Source organism: Crocodylus siamensis, chromosome 10, assembly GCF_052110815.1.
Source record: "Crocodylus siamensis isolate JL-2025a chromosome 10, ASM5211081v1, whole genome shotgun sequence".
NCBI lineage: Eukaryota > Metazoa > Chordata > Crocodylia > Crocodylidae > Crocodylus > Crocodylus siamensis.
The window spans coordinates 22,052,088-22,072,625 of NC_143404.1; the positions used below are offsets into that span (position 1 = coordinate 22,052,088).

A 20,538-nucleotide genomic window follows, 5' to 3' on the forward strand; every position below is an offset into this window, starting at 1 on the left:
GTAAAAGCACATTTAATGAGAAGTATTCAAATGCTTTCCCATTAGAATCATATGAAATGAATGGTTTGACACAAAGGAAAAGGAACTAAAAATGATCTCTAGCTTCTGTATCAGAAATGAGGAAAGCTGGCTTTCATGAAAGTTTGTGAGAACATTTGAAGCAATAAAGATCTTGGAGAGTTTTTTGCGATAGCATATCTAAACAGAAGGAGTATGCTATACAGTGTGGAGCATGGAGTAGCAGGAGTATGTATGAATGCATTCATTCAAATGCTTGAACCCCAATCAATTAAGACTTTGACCTAGTCTGACACAATGTAGAGGCTCAGCACATCAGCTATTTAACTGGTTGAAGTCTTTTGAATGCTTGCATAGGTAGATGCAGGATTTTGAAAAGGGCGAGGGGGGGTGCAGAATATGTCACAGAGTGACATAAAAAGCAACACACATTATTCTCTGGTTAAAAAGAAACTTAAAGCTTTACATATATGCTAGAGGTCTAGTGCTACATTATGAAGTTTAACATCAGAGCAAACAACAAATATAACTTTACTGGAATATGCACTAATTTTCTAAATTATTTTTAGATTAAGTTTCATTGCCAACTGTCCATTGAAATTAATTCCTTTATAATTGGTTGAGATTATTCCAATAAAGATTATTTTCTAGATTGTTTAAAAAGCCCAAACTAGACAAAACATAGTAAAAAGATATTGTTTCATTAGTCCTGTAGTCATTATAGCTACATATACATCTCTTATTCAAATTCATAAAACAAAATCTAGTCTTCTTGAGTATATTGAGAGTACCTTCAATATTTCAGCGTCAGTCATTTCTACACTGGAGTTAATAGTACAATACCTGAGTTAAAAATTTTAGCTAGAGCTAAAAACAGTCTTCAGTGCTGTGAAATAGAAGAGGGACATTATCAAGAATGGCCATCAGACAGCAAAATTGCAGAAGAAAGGATAATTTGAATAGTGGAATGTCAAGACCACTAAAAAGAAGAAAGGGCCTTTAACATCTGTGAAGTTAAGAAAGATTAGCAGGATTCATGTAAAGGTCAATGAGTCATGAAGTCAAGTGACTCCCTCAGCACTGCCTGAATGATTTGGATGTGGGGGTGAAGAGTTCACTGGCCAAGTTCACGGATGACACCAAGTTATGGGGAAGCGTGGTCACGCTTGAAGATAGGTTAGACAGGCTAGCAAGTTGGACAGGTTGGAATCAAATGAAGTTCAGTGTTGAGAAATGTAAAGTGCTCTACCTGGGGACAAAAATACATCCACACACCTACAGGCTTGGCAATGCCAAACTGACTACCACCACGAATGAAAGTTACCTGGAGATAATAATAGACCACAGTATGAATATAAGCTGGTAGTATGACACTGTAGCCAACAGGGCAAATAATACTTTGGCATGCATCAATCGATGTATCTCCAGCAAAACCAGGGAAGTGATTCTTCCACTGTACTTGGGATTGGTGAGCCCACAGCTGGAATATTGCATCCAATACTGGGCACCACACTTCAACAAGGATGTGGTAAAGCTCAAGAGAATCCAGAGAAGGCCCACCCATATGATCAGAGACTTGTATGGCAAGCCATATGAGGAAAAGCTGAGGGAACTGGGACTCTTCAGCCTGAAAAAGAGAAGGATGAGAGGGGACTTAATAATGACTTACAGCTACATCGGGGCATACATCAAGGGTTCAGTAAACAACTGTTGGGAAAAACCAGGAGTAATGGCCAAACTCATGAAAGACCATTTCAGGCTCAACGTTAGGAAAAACTTCTTAACAGTCAGGGTGTCTAGAGTGTGGAATAGATTCCCTCCAGAGGTGGTGCAATTGCATACCCTGGAAATCTTCAGGAGGAGACTGACAGTCACTTTGCTGGGGTCACCTGACTCCCAGTTGTCTTTCCTGCCTGGTGCAGTGGGGCTGGACCTGATGATCCCCCGAGGTCTTGCAATCTATAAATAGAAATGCAGCTTCCCCTCTCAGGTAGCTGTTGTTAAAGTTGGGGGAAACAAAGGGAGGTGCAACTTCCCTACTACACCTCCCTTGGATCTGCACCTGACTGCCTGTCCACAGAGTAATTTCAGCCAGTGGAACTGTGATTCCACCAGTTGAAATGTAATGCTTGTGTGTACCCTATGAAATCATGATTTCCTTGAAATTGCTAAATTTATCAGAAATTGTATCACTACAAGCAAAAATATAAAGTGTGTATATATTTGACCAAGCCATTTCATAGATTTCATAGACATTAGGGCTGGAAGGTACCTCAGAAGATCACTGAGTTCAGCCCCCTGCCCAAGGGGCAGGAAGTCAGCTGGGGTCATAGGATCCTGGCAAGATAAGCATCCAAAAGTCTTTTGAAGGTGTTCAATGTAGGTGCATGAACCACCTCCGGTGGCAGGCTATTCTAGACCTTGGGGGCTCGGACAGTGAAGAAATTCTTCCTTGTGTCCAGCCTGAAATGGTCTTACTGAAGTTTATAACCATTTGACCTTGTCATCCCTTGTGGTGCTTTGGTGAACAGTTGTCCCCCCAGATCCTGCTGAATACCCCTGATAAACTTATAGGTGGCCATCAGATTGCCCCTGAGACTGCACTTTTTCAGGCTAAAGAGTCCCATAGCTCTCAGCCTGTCATTGTAAGGTCTGTTTTCCTGACCTCTGGTCTTATGTGTGGCTCTTCTCTGGACTCTCTTAAGCTTCTCCACATCCTTTTTGAATTGAGGAGCCCAAAACTGGACGCAGTACTCCAGCTGCGGCCTCACCACGGCTGAGTACAACAGGAGAATGATGTCCTGGGATTTGCTTAAGAAGCATCTATGGATGCAAGCCAGCGTTTTGTTTGCTTTACTGGCCACAGCATCACATTGAAGGCTCATATTCATCTTGTGGTCAATCATGACCCCCAAGTCCCTTTCATCCATAGTGCTAACCAGTGTAGCACTGCCGAGCCTATAAGGATGCTGCAGGTTTTTTCTCCCAAGGTGGAGAACTTTGCATTTTTCCATGTAAAATACCATCAGGTTCTTGTCCTCCCATTTCTTGAGCCTGTCATGGTCAGCCTGGATTGCCCTCCTGTCCTCAGGTGTGGATGCTTTACCCCAGAGTTCGGTATCATAGGTGAACTTGGCCAGTCTGCTTCTGACTCCAATGTACATATCATTAATGAAGATGTTGAACAAAACAGGTCAAAGGACAGAGCCTTGTGGGACCCCACTGGTCACAGGGTACCATGACGATTGACTTCCATCAACCACCACCCTCTGGGTCCGACCACGGAACCAATTCCCCAGCCAGTGGATTGTGGTGGACCCGAGGCCGCAGTTGGCTAGTTGTGCCAAGAAGTGATCATGGGATACCAGATTGAAGGCTTTTTTGATCTTTTTTCCTCAACTGGCAGGCATAAAAAAAGATAGTGGTAACTTCCAAACTGTTCACAGAATGTGGTTTGCTGAGGTCACCACTTAAAAAAAACTACGTGTCCCATATGTATTATGACTATTCTGTAATGGCCAGGGAGGAATCAGCCCATATCATTATCATTTGTCTTACATGGAGCTGTCACTACAAGACTGGCTTGGCAAATGTTACCTATAAACAATTATTACTACTGCTACCAGTACCATGTTTAATCAGAAGAAGAGTCACTTGAACATTTTTCATTCTTCAGTTTTACATAGAACTACTGTCATTCCTCAACAATTGGTAAGTTCCTTTAAAATGCCCCTTTTCTGCAAGGTTTCCTAAAAAGAGAAGAAATCCTTAAAGGACACCTATGAGTTTCCATTTATATGGAAATTATTTTTCCACCTTGAAAATATTGTTTTGCAGGGAAAAATCAGCAGTAATTGTACTCACTAAGTGTTATATTCTTATTTCTTTATGCTTTGTGCATATGCTGAGAGGACAGGTTTCCAGATAACATTTTTTCCTAGTGAGTTACTCTGCATAAATATTAAACCTAAAATATTGTGATTTAAAGGCCAGGAAATGGCTGATTTCCACCTACAACAGAAAATGCAAAATTCTAATTAAAACTCTGTTCCTCTCTTGTCCCTTGGGATTGCAAAGCATTCTTGTTTTATATAACTTTTTGATAACTTCTATTTATTGAACACCCCCCCCCAGAGAATAGGGTAATAGCTCTGAAGTAGCTTTTATTGACCATCCATCATGTTTCACTGAAGAACTATGTGGATTTATACTAGAAGAATATTTAGCTATTAATTACTAGAAATTGACCTGAGAAATGAAGTGTATCTTTGGATCTGAATTAGATCTTTTCTCCTATTTGGAGATGTTTGAAACTAGGATTTTGATATAGTCCATATTGACAGCAACAGCCATCTGAAATGTTCTGAATCAGGCACAAATGGTCTCAGAGTTCAGAGGAGTTTAGATACTGAAGTCTCTTCAGATATATATGAATAACATGTATGTGTTCTTTAACCATTTAGAAAAAGACATAATTTAATGTCAGCATGAAATAGGATGGTTAAATTAGTTTAGCTGTCCTGTAACAAGTATAATGAAAAGTAGTTGACATATAAAATAGACATTATTTATCAACACAATTGCAAAAATTCTGAGTCATATTTTGTGAAGCATGCTAAAATAGTTTTTAAAAGTATGAATTGTGCATGAACCACTGTGGTATGAACCAATATGCTATATCTTTCCAGGATTTAAGCAAATGCTTAGATTGGAATATATGTTTAAAGGCTTTTGTGAATCAGAGAATTAATCTGGTCAAACAGATTTTTTTTTTTTGGATAAAAATAAGATTGCTTAAGTGTTATTTGAAGTTTCACCCTCTGGCAAGCAGGTGATTGAATTATAAACCATTCAAAATCTTGGAATTATAAAGGAATTGCTGTTAATTTCAATTGACAGTTGTCAATAGATGTAGTGACTGCTGCCATACATTTCAGTGAAAGAATGCCACATCTCTCCATTTAAAATTGGCCACCCCATCACCACCACCTGCCACCACTGTCTTTTTTTATCTTATATATTTTATATTGGAATGTATCCTGAATATTTCCACATCTTATTATAAGCTTCCCTCAGGGTTATCTGTTGAGCATGAAGGTTCAAATGAATGTTCTTCTAGCCTGTGAATTAGAGAAAAGGGCATTTGACATGCTTGGTGCATAAGCAGTAAATGTCTAGACATACTTTTTCAATCCAATTTAGGATTTTTCTTTACCAGTGCAATTCTCTGTTGCCAGTTGTCTATATTTTAAAATGAAAATCATAGTAATTTAATTTCATGCGTCTTCTCTAATTTAGCCAGAGATTTTCATTCAGTTTCAAATCCACCTGCTACTTTTCTAAACTATTGCCTATTGTATCGCAAGTCAATCCACATTAAATATAATGTCACATTAATAGTTTTTCCAATCTTTTGTGAATATTGTTTTTCAAAATGTTTGTAAACAGCACAGTGAAAATGAAGTTTTTTTCTGTATTCTGATTGCAGATGTATATTGAATGATATAAATGCCTAAAGCTCTTTGAATAGTAAACAACTTCACAGGAATGCTGATTCTTTCTCTCTCTGCAACATCAAAAAAGTGAATATTAGGGGTAGACTTCTGTACTGTTCAAAAAACATTTATTTTACTGGAGAGCATCATTATAGTAAGGTACTAAATTAATAGTTCTGAAATGCTTAGCCTTCAGAACAGGCATAATACAAGTATTAGTAATGAAAACATAACCATCTCAGTCTGAAAGAACAACTTTTAAATATCTGCCTGACTATAAGCTATGAATATAATCTATGCAGGTGTCAATTATGATGGTTTTCCAGTTTATGCAGCAACTCGGCTGAGATCACACCTTCACAAAGAACATCAGTTAATATTATCTTTTTTCAATACCCAGTTCAGTTGGATTTGAGATGAAAGCCTACAAATTTAGTTATTCTTCTCCTATGCAATTTTAGATTTTTTTAACTTTTAAATAGCCTTTATTCAAAATTTTCTTCATGCCTGGATATTTCTAATTTTTAAAAAAATAATGTCAGACAAGAATGATAATAACAAGCATTACCGATGCAAAAATTTAGAAACAGATTTTGATTTGCATGTTTGGGAAAAAGTTTCATAGTCTCTTATTTTCACTGTTTTTCAGGAGAATATGTTGTAATGACTACCCACTTCCATTTAAAGAGAAAGATTGGTTATTTTGTCATTCAGACTTATCTACCATGCATCATGACAGTGATTTTGTCCCAGGTCTCTTTCTGGCTTAACAGAGAATCTGTTCCAGCAAGAACTGTATTTGGTAAGTAAAATATACAAACTTTGTCCAGATCCAGATAAGTAAAATATGGAGACACACTCATGGCGAATCTCATGTGTCACTGGAGAACAGGACTGGAAGTATACAAAGTTATGAGAAATATGTTTCATTTTGAAGTTGTCTCAACAGATTATTTTTAAGGTCTAATCTGTTTAATTGATGGCTGAAAGAATAAAAAAAGGAACAGAATAACAGAATCCTAAACTGGTTTTAAACCTAAAGAATCTCAGACCATTTCTACTTGTATAAAAATGTAAAGGAACATACAAGAGGGGTTGGCTTATATAATAGTGAAGTAAAGTTGCAATGTAAAGTTGTCAAAGTAAGAGAGGATTTGTACTGACATTGAATAAAATGGCTGAAGCAGATTTTGGCTGAGATTTTCCAAAAAATTTCTTTAATTATATTAGAAACAGAAGACTTGCGAGGGAGTCAGCTGGGCCTTTGGATGATCAGCCTATAAAAAAGGCACCAAAGGATGACAGGGCCACTGGTGAGAAATTAAATGCATGCTTTGCTTCTGTCCTCACATTGGAGGATGTTATGGACATTCTGTCACCAGATCCACTCCTCTCTAGGGACAAGTCAGTGGAGCTGACCCAAATTGAGGTTTCAGTAGATGAGGTCATAGAGGAAACTGATAAACTAAACAGTAGCAAATCACCAAGACCCGAGGGCCTTTACCCTAGGGCCCTGAAGGAGTTCAGATTGGAAACTGCTGAACTCCTAACTGCAGTGTGCAACATAAGACTAAAATCAGCCTCAATACCAGAGGACTGGAGGGTTGCTAGTGTGACTCCCATATTAAAAAAAAAAATTAGAGGGGAAGTAGTGAACTACAGGAAAGTGAGCATATCTTCTGCTCCTGGAAAACTTGTAGAAACAATAATTTAAAAAAGAATTTTTCAACACTTGGATGAACACAACTTGGTGAAGAGGAGTCAACATGGCTTTCTTAGAGGTAAACCATACCTCATCAATCTACTAGAGTTGTTTTAGGATATCAGTAAGGAGGTGGATCAAGGTAATCCAGCTGACATAGTATATTTGGACTTCCAAAAAGCCTTTGACAAAGTCTTCTGTCAGAGGCTCTTAAGTAAGTTACATAGTCATGGGATTACAGGGAACATTCACTCATGGATCAGAAATTAGTTCAAAGATAGAAATTAAAGAGTGAGTATAAATGGGAAGTTTTTAGGGTGGAAAGTAGTAAACAGTAGGGTCTCCAGGGATCTGTGTTGGGACAAGTGCTGTTTCAAATATTCATAAAATATCTGGAAAAGGGGGTGAGCAGCAAGGTGGCCAAATCTGCCCAGGACACAAACTATTCAAAGTGGTAAAGATGATGACATACCGTGAGGAACTACAGAAAGATCTGGCACCATGGAGTGAATTGGCAAATAAGTGGCAGATACAATTCAATGTAGATAAGTGTACAGTGATGTACCTGGGCAAAAATAGCCTGAACTATATGTACACTATGATGGGTTCTACATCAGCTATTACCACGCAGGCTAGAGAGCTGGGTGTCATTGTAGCCAGTTCTCTAAAAACATCTGCTCAGTGCTCAGCTGTCATCAAAAAGGCAAACAAAATGTTAGGAGCTATTAAGAGTGGAATAGTCAATAAAATGGAAAGAATCATCATGCTCCTTTATAAATCCATGGTGTGCCCACACCTTGAATACTGTGCCTGGTTCTGGTGCCCTCGCTTCAAAAAGGATATAGGAGACTGGAGAAGGGCAACAAAGATGATAAGTGGTATGGCGGGGCTTCCATACGAGGAGCGACTAAAGAGGCTAGGCCTACTCAGTTCAGGGGGACACTTGAGGGGAGACAAGTTAAGGGTTTAGAAAATTCTAAATTGTGAAGAGAAAGGAAATAGGGATTTATTATTTACCCTTTCACAATACAGAAGACTAAGTGAAACAAAATGAAATTAGAAGTAAGTTGAACCAAATGGAGTTCTTTTTTCAAACAGCGTGTAATGAAAATGTGGAACTCATTGTCACCAGATGTTGTGGAAGCTGACAGTGAAGATTCAAAGAAGCACTGGATAAATTCTTGGAAAAAGCATCATCAATAGCTGTTAAACATGGGAACTAGGGGCACTTACACATATGCAGCGAGGCTTCTCCAACATGCTGTAATTACAGCCTGTTGGAGCAGACTCGATTAATCGGGTCTCCTGGGGTGTGGTAATTACTGTGCTCCAGCAGACTTGTGCTCCAGACTGTGCTCCAGAAAAAAGCCTTCGACATACCCAGTTCACTCTCCTTTTAAGCATCCACTGTCTGCCACTGTGTGACACAGGATGCTGGGCAAGATGTACCTATGATCTGACCCAATAAATGGCAATGTTTATATTCTTATGTTGTATATAGTTATTATTTAATTAGAATCACAGAAAAATGGGGCTGGAAGAAGTCTTAAGAGGGCATGAAGTACAACACCTTGCTTAAGTCAGGATCATCCCCATCTAAACTATCCCAAAGAAATTTAACCTAGTTGGCATTTTCCAAGGACAAAACATTCCATAACCTCTTTAGGTAATTCTTTTCAGTGCTAACATCCCTAGTGGTTTCAAATTTCTTCCTAATCTGCAACCTCAATAAACAAAGGCATGCAGAGCATGTCAAAGAAACACACAGCTCAGTTCCTCAGACATCACTAGAATTCAATGCCAGGATCTTCTGTTTACAAGATGGACCTTTTAACTGATCTAGTTTGGTCTGATTTTGAGCTAGCAGTTTTGCTCTCGCAAACTGAATGCTATCCTATTTGACCTATTCTCTCCTTCCCCCTTTAAGATTCCCAGTCTTAAGGTTGAGCTCGATTTGTAGAGTCTTTGCAAACATCTCATCTTCAAGGTCCAATGCTTCTATTGAAATCAGTGACCAAAGTTTTAGTGCCTACATTACAATCTTAGAGGTGAATCTAAGAAACTCTAAACTGATACAATTTATACTTGATTTTAGCCTCTGGTGGCACCGACAGACATGAAGAAAACAGCCTCAAAACAGCAATTTACCAAAAGAAGCAGATATTAGTTCAACCAAAAAAAAAAAGCCCCCAAAAAGCCCCACTGAAGTGCCCGACTTATACAGATGTTGGACAAACCAGGTTTAACTAATGCGATGTCTCTTCTGGGCATGTGATACACTTGGTTTGGGGGCACGCTGACACTGACACACACGTGTGCACACACACGTGCATGCTAACTAGAACATGCCTTGGAACTTTTAACCCAATTCATGTACAAAATTAAGAAAACGCCCTCAGAATAAACTCTTGATTAGGAAAAATGTGAAGTGAGATTTCTCCAGTATAACCCAGTCCCTTTCACGTTGCTCGAACTGCAACTGACCAATTGAAAATTCCTTTTGCAAGTGTGGGAAGATGTAAATGCGGCAGGTTTATGTTGAGTGTAGAATTACTTTTTGATTTTTTGACTTTTCTAAAGACATTGAAAAAAGATAAGTCTCAAAATATTTCAAGTGAACACTGACGTCCATGCAGCCATATAGAAGCAGCATAGCTTATATATTTATAGCCTACTTCTACCATTACAAAACAACACAAATTGCAGCAAAAGAGGATTTACTACATAATGGCAACAAAGCTCATTAGTGGTAAGTGGAAGAATAGCTTAGATTTTCCCTTAGGGAATAGAAACCACATCCCCAATAGGCATCGATATTCAATATATTTTCACTAGTGTGTGTGCGTGTATGTCTGTGTGTGTGTCCCCACACATATGTCTGTATTGTTTGTTAGCAACCCTTTTCAAACCACTAAATATTCTTCCTAGCATTCAGTACAGTGGAATAAACTGCAGCAGAGATTTAATATATGACATTGTAGTTGTCAAGGTTACTTGTGAACATGTGATTCAATATAAATGTCTAGTTTGCACTTTCAAAAATCTGTAAGCTATGTGATATAAATATAATCCGTCTACCTTCATTGGAAGCTCCATGGCTCATTAAGGAAAAATGTTGATCAGCAGCTATGAAGCTCTGCTACTAGAAATGCATATTACATTACCATGCTTCTTATCTAACCTCTTTCGTGTTTCCAGGAACCTGTGGTGGCCCTGCAACCTGAACAAAACAACACCTCATATAAATGTAAATGTATCACAACATGCAACATAGCATATTTTAGGATGAACCTCTGTTTTGCTTATGCCTGTCAGTCCATTAGCAATGAACACATTAGTATTAAAAATGATTACTGTACTTCAGCTTTATGAAAAATATCTTATGGCACTGTAGCAACCTTAGAGTGAAAAATGTCCAGTGGAAAAATACCTAAACTTTGCACGTGGCTTTATCTTTATTTTGTTGCATAAAAGAAAGTAATTTGCAGGAAGAAAAGATAACTTGCAACTCTCCATACAACTTATTATTGCTAGATGGGAACAGAGGTTGTTATTAGTATTATTAGTAATTAATATTCCTGTTATTATAGCTGTGTTTAAGTATGATTTCCAAGCATGATTCCAAGCATAATTTCCCTATTGTACCTTGCACTATAAAACACGCAATGGTATTTCCCCTGCCCTGCCTGAAGTTTTGACAATCTACATTGAAAAGGACAAGGGGTGGTTGAGCTATACACATAAGTAGATGTGTGTAGCAGCAAATGCGATGGCAGCAAATATTCCAGAACAATTTTTACTATTATTATTAGCATTGTTCTGCTACTTACATAGGGAAAAGCTAAAAGAGACCACAAGGAATAGATGGGGCTAAGAAGGACAGGGTAGAGTAGAAGGTCAAAGAGAAGCTAAATAGGATATATGAGGTAAAGAGGCTATGGGTTAGGGAAAATGTCCCATCAGCATGACAGAGAAAGATTATAGTTCTCTGAATGCCTTACAGTCCCCATTTGGGCTGCTTCCACAACTGCACTTAGGAGTTGCAGTCTTTGGCTGGCTCCTCCTAGCTGTTCCTTAAAGTGTTAAAGGAGCCACCAGCTATACCCCTATGCCCAAGGCTGTTTAGTGTCCTTGCCTGCACAGTTCTTGTCCATTTTGCTGATGCAGCAGTCCCTGCTTTGCTTGTTGCTGCAGCTGCATCTACTGGATTTAGTCATCCCCCTCACCCCTCACAATTCTTCTGTTAGAAGAGGAAAGTATGTCAAGTCATAAACCCCAGGAGGCTACCAGACCACAAATAATGAGTTACAGTTTCAATTCTGTTGGTGGAATGATTAATACATTTGAAATAAAATTAAGAAAATTGAGATTTTAACTTAACAACTGAATTTGTTTACAATCTACAAAAAAGTCAGCTTTCATGCTGTGAGACACTCTGATTAGCAGTGAGTCATAAAGGAATTTAGCTGGAACTGTTTTGTTTCATGTCTTAATCTGAAACATTGTTTCACTATAGAAATCAGAAACAGGGTACTTCAGTAGGCAAATGACCTCTAGTCTATTAAGTGTAGCTTTCAGATGTGTGAAACACAAAGGTCTCAGATATGTTATTAGGTATATCTAATAATACTATGGATGGTTTTTATTTTTTAAAAAAAAGGAAATCTCAGTAGCTTGGCTGGACATCTCTATCTCTCTACCAACCCAAACATACTGTTTTCTTTCTGCTGTTATTTTTCTGAATTTTTAGTGGTTCAATGATGAATAACCAACAGCTGTTTTATTATGGGTAATGCCAGTAAGCATTTCTTGGTCTTTCACTCACTAAGCTTGTGGGAGTAGCAGTATTTTCGCAAGAATAAATTTCATTTGAATTTGGCAGTTACATATCAAAATCTGATTCTAAGGGCTTCATGAAAGACGATGATCTTCAGGGTTCCTACTGCCATGACAGATCCAGGGGCTTGTTACTCCTTTACATTTATAATAGCAGAAGCACAAACAATTAGGGTTTTCTATGGTATTGGACATGTTGAAAAATCAAAGACAAAATGCTCCCACTTACCTAAACAAAGTCTCTAAAATGTTTATCTTACAGGAGTGACAACTGTCCTGACAATGACAACCTTGAGTATCAGTGCAAGGAATTCCCTTCCAAAGGTAGCCTACGCCACTGCTATGGATTGGTTTATAGCAGTGTGCTATGCATTTGTGTTTTCAGCCCTCATTGAATTTGCGACAGTGAACTACTTCACAAAGAGAGGTTATGCATGGGATGGCAAAAGTGTTGTTCCTGAAAAGGTAAGGCTAATAGACGCTACCAGTAATAGATGACATGTCTTTTTGTGAAAACATGTGATATTTATGTAGCATAAGTCTGTTAATTTTTCGGTGTTCTATAAAAGGAGAGGAAGTTTTTAAATTGCACTCACTATATAAGATCATCAGTCAACAATGTCACGAGACTACTTGCTCTTTATAAATAGAATGGAAACTAGTTATAGTTTCATTTTTAAAACACTATCAGCCTGAACAGCGGTAAATAGCTAAGGAATTAAGTCCTTTTCTCATGTCTTATGTGGAAAGTATGGGTAAGTAAGTGTTTGAAATGGGAGTGGGGGGAGGGGTACAATAGGAAGAAATAACTTATGAGAAGTCCATGTGAGCCTCTGCATTGTGTAAGCTAATACATGGATTCTATTCCCAAAATACATATGCATTACACAGCCTTTGCTGGTTTCTGAAATGAGTGATTTAACGCTAGCAATGATTTAAGATTTAGATAAAAATCTTATCTAAAAAACTCTCCAGTAGATAAAAATTTCTTTTAGCATTTTGTCATTGGCATTTGATAAGTTCTATCTGAATTGAGGGAAAATAAACACAAATTTGTAATATGAAGGCAATGGCTTTCATATTGTGCAAGCAAGGAGAACCTTGTGTGTTTACACAGTGCCTCTGGAAAGTAAAGAATTAAAAAAAGAGAGTGATTGGCTTTAAAATATGGTAGTTTTATAGACTGTGTTTATAGAGTAGAAAGTGTTGTGGTTTGCTTTATGGAGATAGAAGCTAAATGGGCTGAGTTCTAGCCTAAAGCTCTTGCTGGGGTCAGATAGCTTTTTTGCTGTAAGTAGTTTCATAGTAGGACATCTAGATGCCCTTTTCACCCCAGGAGAAGATAATGGACTAGGCCTAGCAACAGGCCCTACTGCCTACTGCCTAGGGCCTGCCTAGGGTAAAGCACCACTGGTTTCAAATAACATTTCATTATATTGGGCAAGCGTTAGTCCCTGGGTTAACTACTATAATTTGTTACACTTCTTGCTTATGTGGCAACTCGTGTCTGAGAAGAGGACAAAAAGGGCTCTGAAGGAGCTGGGAGGAGACAGGAGACTTAGGGTGAATGGGGGAACTATGGTGGCACATCAAAGACTGTTTAAAGTGAAGATGTTTACTATGCTTTTGGGGATGTTGGCACTGTGAGCCCACCCTTGCGAGAGGCAACTCCTGCCCTCCTTCTCAGAAGCTAAGCAAAAAGGACCTCTTTGGGGTAGGGTTGCTACAGAAAGCCATGGGAGCCAGGGACAAGGAAAAACCAGGATCTTGAATCCAGAAGCTTGCCCCTCTAGAAGCCATGCCAGAACTGGCTGAAGGGGGGCCTTTAAGAAGGATACCAGGAAATCCTTAAGCAGAACTAATCCTGAATGAGGCTAATATATGAGACCTGTCACCTCTCATCCCTCTTTCTAGCCATCTCTCTTCTTGTATGTATATAGATCCCATTATGACATATTCCAGTTATTTAAAAAAAAGAAAAAGAAACAACAGCCTCTCTCTCTCTCACACACACATACACTTATATTTTACAGGGTGTAGTAGAAACTGGTAGATTAATGTATATAGGGTTTGTGTGAGAGAGACTCCCAGAGTATCATGGTAAGCAAAAACAAAGAATTAACAATGATTTTAGGTTTATAATTTGCAAAGCTCTTTGCTAAAGGAATATCTTAAATTAAATAATGGCTGTACCTTCCATTTGAAATGATTTGTTCTATTCTACTTATTTATATAACTTTGCTATAGCCTATTTTAAGAGTAGTTTCAAATCCATTTCAGGTAGAATACAACATGAATTTATATTTCTAAATCTGCCTAATCCTTTGTGACCAATATTTTGGTACACATTTTACTTACTTATGATCAAACATTTTATTTGATGTGGGTGCTCATTTATAATTATACAATCCCCCCAAACCCCGACATTCAAGAATCATTTAAAATATTACTATTTTATGTATAGGCATAATCTTAGTAAGGTAAGGATCCTTGTGTATTCTGTGATAGAATGCATAACAGTTATATCCCATAGACTGAATTAGTTGCTGGGGAATAACTAAGAATGTCTAGTAAGGAAAAGGTGAGCAGAATTTCACAACTGAATAAAATGCAGGGCTCTGATTAGTCATCATATTACTTTTTCATAAACTTCAATTTGAAATAAATTATTAAGATCCTGATTGCATTTAGGGCTTTGCCAAGCTCAGATCCTGCATAGTATTTTAATAAGATTCCAGAATGACTCTCCTATGAGGCTTCCTTGACATGGGTATTCATTTAGTTGGGCTTCTTGCTGCTTACTAGAATAAGAAGAAAACAGGCCTGGATCTGCCCTGAGCAAGCAAGTTACACAGATTTACAAGTGAAAAGGGAATCCTAAATACATTTTGAAAAGTGAAAGTTCCAGATGATTATGGACAGATAAGTGCAAAGATTCCTTTATGTCTGCTTATGTTTAGATTAGTTTTTACATAAGGATCTCAGATGATTATTTCATCTTTTAGGCAGAAATAGTTTACTGTGCTTCTGCTGAAGGGGATGTGAAGCCTTTCCTCAGCTTCAGGCATATAAATTGTTGCAAACTCCTAGCTTATCCTCACAGCCAAAGGATGTGCTACAAAGAGTCTGGTTTAGTTTCCTCCCTCCCCCTTTTTAGGCTTCAGTTCTATTATTTTCTGAATAAGGGAAACATATCACTTCAAACCTTCCTGTTTTTCTAGTCTGGGGTTGTCCTGGTTCTCCAGGCTTTTGTGTTCCCTGCAGCTGTCTCCCATTCACCCAGTGGTTTCCTGACAAATCCTCCCTCTGGCTGCAGCTGAACTGCTTGCTAGTTTGTATAATACCTCAATCCCAAAATGATCTGTCATAGTTGATATGGAGGCTAAATCATGGTTCTTCTGGCACACCGTTTTTTCTCCCTCACTTATTGTCATGCTTTACCCTTATGCAGCATAGGCCTGCCCACTAGAAAATGCTTATGCCAACTGGGATTGCCATATGCCAAATAAATTAAAGACAGCTGAACTGACTTTAAGAGGCATAAAGAATTAAAAAATAAGGATTCTCCTGAGCTATGACCATTTAAAAAATAACTGAATTGTAACATGGTCAGTAAATTTCAGCACGATATAGGGATACTTAAAACAAAGATAAAAAAATACATGAGTATGTAGCTCACACATTCTGAATGAAACTTCAGCTAGTATTATACTAGTATTAAAATGTATTAAAGAAAGTGCAAAAAAAAAAATGCACATGGGCCATGTGACAGCAGGGTGTGCCACCAAAAACTGAGCCTGGCCATCCAGATCTATGCTCTGGCTACCGGCCAAGCTCTGTGTAGCCATACCAGTGCTGCCTGCTCCAGGAGGCCCCCAGAATCCCTTGGCCACAAAGCAACAGTACAAATGTGTGCCATTGCTATTTGTGCCAGGACAAACATATATATGCCTTTGCATGTGGGGACCCACCCCTTAAGTCTATAATCCACCAAAGCACTTAAACACATGCATAAGTCCAAAGTCCTTTTCTGAGTAGGGATGTATGTAGGCCATATGCTGTATTTGTTTTAAATAAGTGCTCTCTTCAGCTAGGTAGAGACATTATACATAAACTGGTATAAGTGATTGGAAACCCGTCTAACCTTGTAACAGATGGGATGTTTAGTGCACATAAACTAGTTTAAAAATGGCAAAACCATTGAGCTGAGATTGACCGGACCGGTCTGGGGCTGGGGTCAGGGGCTCTGTTCCCCCACTTGCCTGCCAGTGAGAGGCAGTGGCTTGTGGCTGTGAGAAGTAGTGGCGGTGACTCAGCCAGGAAGTTGGAAAGCCAGGCTGCAGGAGGGAGGGGGAGATTCTTGGCTGTCTCCCCTTGCTTCCTGTGGCTGGCAGCAGGGGGTAGGCGGCATGTGCCTGGCAGTCAATCAGGGATCACCCCTGTTTGGGTGGGCTCAGCTGCCCTCAGCAATATGCGGTACACTGGGAGGTGTGTGGGACTACCTCCCTGCCTTTTGGCTTTGATCAGTGCAGGCATCTGCCTGCCTTCTCCCACTGATGGGTGAACATATGTTCTGTTCATTTCCAATGTAATCTACTCATCTTAGAGAAAGCGGTGTAGATTGGATCGATTCTGCCTTGAGCTTTTTGAATGTCTGTACTCAGCAGACTTTGTGTCACAAATGATATTTCTGAGTATGACTTGTGAGAAAATATCATAAAGTGTTGTTTGTCTTGATAGCTGAATGCTAAAGTTAGTAGTGTTTGTGGCATCCTTTGTTCTGGGAAAAAGGTACAGCTTTTTAGAATACCAACATTATGTTGGTTTGGTCTGCTGTTCTTGATATTGTATTAAATATGAGACAGTACACTGATGAGCCTTGCTATCAATAACAGCTCTTCCTGAATGGAAAAAAGTAATTAAATGAGTGGGTATATTTTGTTCTTCAACTGAATGGTTTAACTAAGTCACATATATATACTCTATTTTCTGTTTTGCCCCAATTTGTTACACAGTTAATATGCACAGGAATACCCCTACGTGATAACGTTTTATTGTGTTATGACCAAGAATAACATCTATGCTTTTCTTTCCCTAGCCAAAGAAAGTGAAGGATCCTCTCATTAAGAAAAACAACACATATACAGCAGCAGCAACAAGTTATACCCCTAACATTGCAAGGGACCCTGGACTGGCTACCATTGCTAAAAGCGCAACAATAGAGCCCAAAGAAGTTAAACCAGAAACAAAACCTGCAGAACCGAAGAAAACTTTTAACAGTGTCAGCAAAATTGATCGACTATCAAGAATAGCTTTCCCATTGCTCTTTGGTATCTTTAATTTAGTCTACTGGGCCACTTATTTAAACAGGGAGCCCCAGCTAGCCCCAACTCCTCATCAATAACCCCATTAATTCATGTAGTTTTATTCTTTTGCACTGGGAATTGCTTCCAATTTTTGACACACAGTAATTCCCATTTGCTTCATTGCCTCTGTCTTAAAGAAAATGAAGGATACTTATTTAAAAAAAGGTAAAAATATATATATATTTTAAAAATAAGAAAGAAACCCTCTATGCGTAGGCTGTATCCTTGGAACCCTGATTCTGAAAAAGAGAAAGTTAAAATTCTAGTAATGAAAACAATTCTAAACTATTTGTAGATAGCATATTACTGAATGTCCCAACAAAGATATTGTCTATGTATGTGAAAGATATTTTTATGCAAAATGATTGTGGGGGGAAAATATTCTTTACAATGTTCATGTTGCACATGATGTAGTGTACTTACCAATTATTGAGCACTATTTACTTTATATTCTTTTCAAGGACACAAAGCTTTCAGTTTTGTTGAATTCAAGAAGATATTTATTTGTCCTACTCTTTGTTTCTCAATTCCCAATCCCATAACTACTAATTATTTTTCAAAGAAAAGAAAGTCTGCATATTCTAGATACAGTTGATCACTGTGTAATACATATGATCTAATGGTAACAAATGCTTTAATGTGCTGTCTTACTGCAGTTTTGTTTTAAGCATTATGTTGTCACTAGACTAGATAAGAATCAGTTCACAATCAAGTGCAGAACCTAAATTCTTTTGGCACCCTGTGTAATCAAACCAATCCTTGGATGTTTTCAGCAGGTAGCTTTTATTTGTCAGTATGTTTTAGAAAGAAAAAAAAACAGTTTTGCAAGCTCTAGATATGTTGAATGTATTCTTTTATAAAATAATACATTAAAAAAGCTTTAGACAGAAATTTATGGGTAAAAGAAAGACAGAAATTAGTATTTAAATAACATATGTAAATATGCAGCATGAGATTGTACATTTTTTTTACTTTTTTAAAGTTGTGTTCTTCAAATATTATGTAGGGTTCACCTCTTAGCTCTTGATATGTTGTTAAATGCTAAACAAACATATTTAGAGCCTGCATAAAAAATGTCAGTAGTACTTGAAAGGCTAAACAGAGTAGAAAGTGCTTGGAATTGAATCCATTTTTAAAGTGGTGAAGTGTACAGTAGCTTGCAATTTGACAATGTCATCCAATGTATACTAGATAAATGACTGGTTTGCTCAGGTCATTTATAAATACTAAAGTATGGGATTATATTTGGTAGGTAAAACTGGTAAAATATTTGTTAAGACAGAAAATCATCTGTATATTACTGCTATATTTGCTGATACATAACTGTTACAATAAGTGATGTAATATATGTAGCATTAAATACAAACAATCATACACAAAAGAATGTACAGTAAAATAGATTTTATTGAGTAAACTTATTACATTTCATTTTTACTGTAGCAATATATTTGTAGGAACAATATGTAAGGGCTTTAAATACAAGATGTCCATTTTGCAGGTATGGTATTCCCTTTAAACAAATTATAGTCTGTTTCATTACTACTGAGAACTTAGAAATATATATTTCAGATAAGGATTTTTCAAAGAGCTCAAGAGATTGATGGGGTTTTGCAAGTATTAATTCAGAATCCATAAAACAGAATATTGAATGAATTTAAAACAATGCCACATGAATGTTCAGTGGAATATTTAATGAGACAGCCAAGTTTAATACTTGCGTTTCAGGCAATGTTTTATAAACTCTCTCTCAATAAATCAAAAGTTTGCCACTCAGTACTAAAAATAGTTAACGATTTATTTAGAAAACAATTAATGAAGCTTCATTGTCTAACATTTAGTCCTGTCTAAACTTGATGAGTAATTTGATTGGAACTTATTAAAGGGGATGTTTCATCTTCTGGTATCATGTGTAGATATATGTATAGAAAAAAAATAAAATATGGCTCTTTAACTTCTGTGTACTTGTTTATCTTGTTATTTTTGGCGTTAATCTAGTGTGTTCATTTAGGGTATTTTACCTTACTAGCAATTCATTGCTACTTTTGGTCTGCATTTTGCACATTAGATGTGAATATTACTTAAATAGTCTGCTTTTTGCTATGCAATGATTGCATTATATCACCTCTTAGTTTGTTAGTCTATGTGAATAGTATTATACTGTATAAACTTGATTGCACAGTTTATCAAAGACAAGGTATTCTCTATGTAGCTTTTTTACAGTGCTTTGCTAAACCATGTAATAATAGTAAGTCTTCCTTGAAAATAATGATACACTCTTATAGAGGACAGTTTCTGTTTACTCGTGGGATAATTTTAAAAAGATGACATTGAATGTTTATTGCACCTCAGTGCAGTGATGTGGCAATAAAACCTAAATCTAATAGAGGTTGTTTATGGCAGAAGCATGTATTGCTTTACAGAGTTTAGCAAAAGCTCTTTATTTTATGTCAGACTGTAATTCTATTATAATAATAAAGGTTAAAAATGTTCAATAAGAAAAGTGAATGTATTATTTTGATTCCCTTTAATTATTGCTTTTTAGTATACCTTGTTTAATAAACTGCTACTTAGTTTCTGAGTGTTCAGCAAATGTAGTTTTTATGGATATAAGTTTCAAGGGACAGAGATAATAAAATGGCTGCTAAAATCTTTTCTTACAAAAGGCAAAGATAAAATATGTCCAATAAGAAAAGCAATATGTTGCATCAGATGAACAAATGGCTAAGGTTCACTGATACCATGGTGATGACTATCATGTGGAGATTGAACAGAATAGGCTATGCTGTCTCTCTTTAAACATTTCTGTGTAGCAAGGAATATAGATAGGCTAACAGAGTACTGAAGAAAAACATATCAATGCTAGCAGTATTAATAATAAGCTTAATACCAAGTTGTTTAATTAAGAAAATTGGGCAGATCCCACAAGGTTTTGGGCAGGTCCTTATATATAGGGTTTGTGTAAACTGATATTTTTCATTTACAATGGCAAACTGTATATAGGGCATTCTAGTGAATCATTGTCTAGGCCAAGTCCATAAAGCCTTACACACATGTTCATTCTTCTGTATATGGGTGTGGGGGGGGAACCCCCACACCAGAGAGAGGAAAAGAAATATACTTT

General features: G+C 37.4%; 1 protein-coding gene across 3 annotated transcripts in view; it reads left to right on the top strand.

Moving 5' to 3' along the window:
- The window catches only part of GABRA1 (gamma-aminobutyric acid type A receptor subunit alpha1), a 60,585-nt gene extending 40,730 nt beyond the window's left edge, over positions 1-19,855 (top strand). For all 3 annotated transcript variants that reach the window (XM_090065179.1, XM_090065177.1, XM_090065178.1), the window contains 3 exons: positions 6,163-6,315; positions 12,314-12,516; positions 17,150-19,855. In XM_090065179.1, the coding sequence (XP_089921305.1) occupies positions 6,163-6,315; positions 12,314-12,516; positions 17,150-17,455 (662 nt within the window). In that variant the 3' untranslated portion in view covers positions 17,456-19,855. The remainder of the gene's footprint in view (positions 1-6,162; positions 6,316-12,313; positions 12,517-17,149) is intronic.
- Positions 19,856-20,538: the final 683 nt, after the last annotated feature.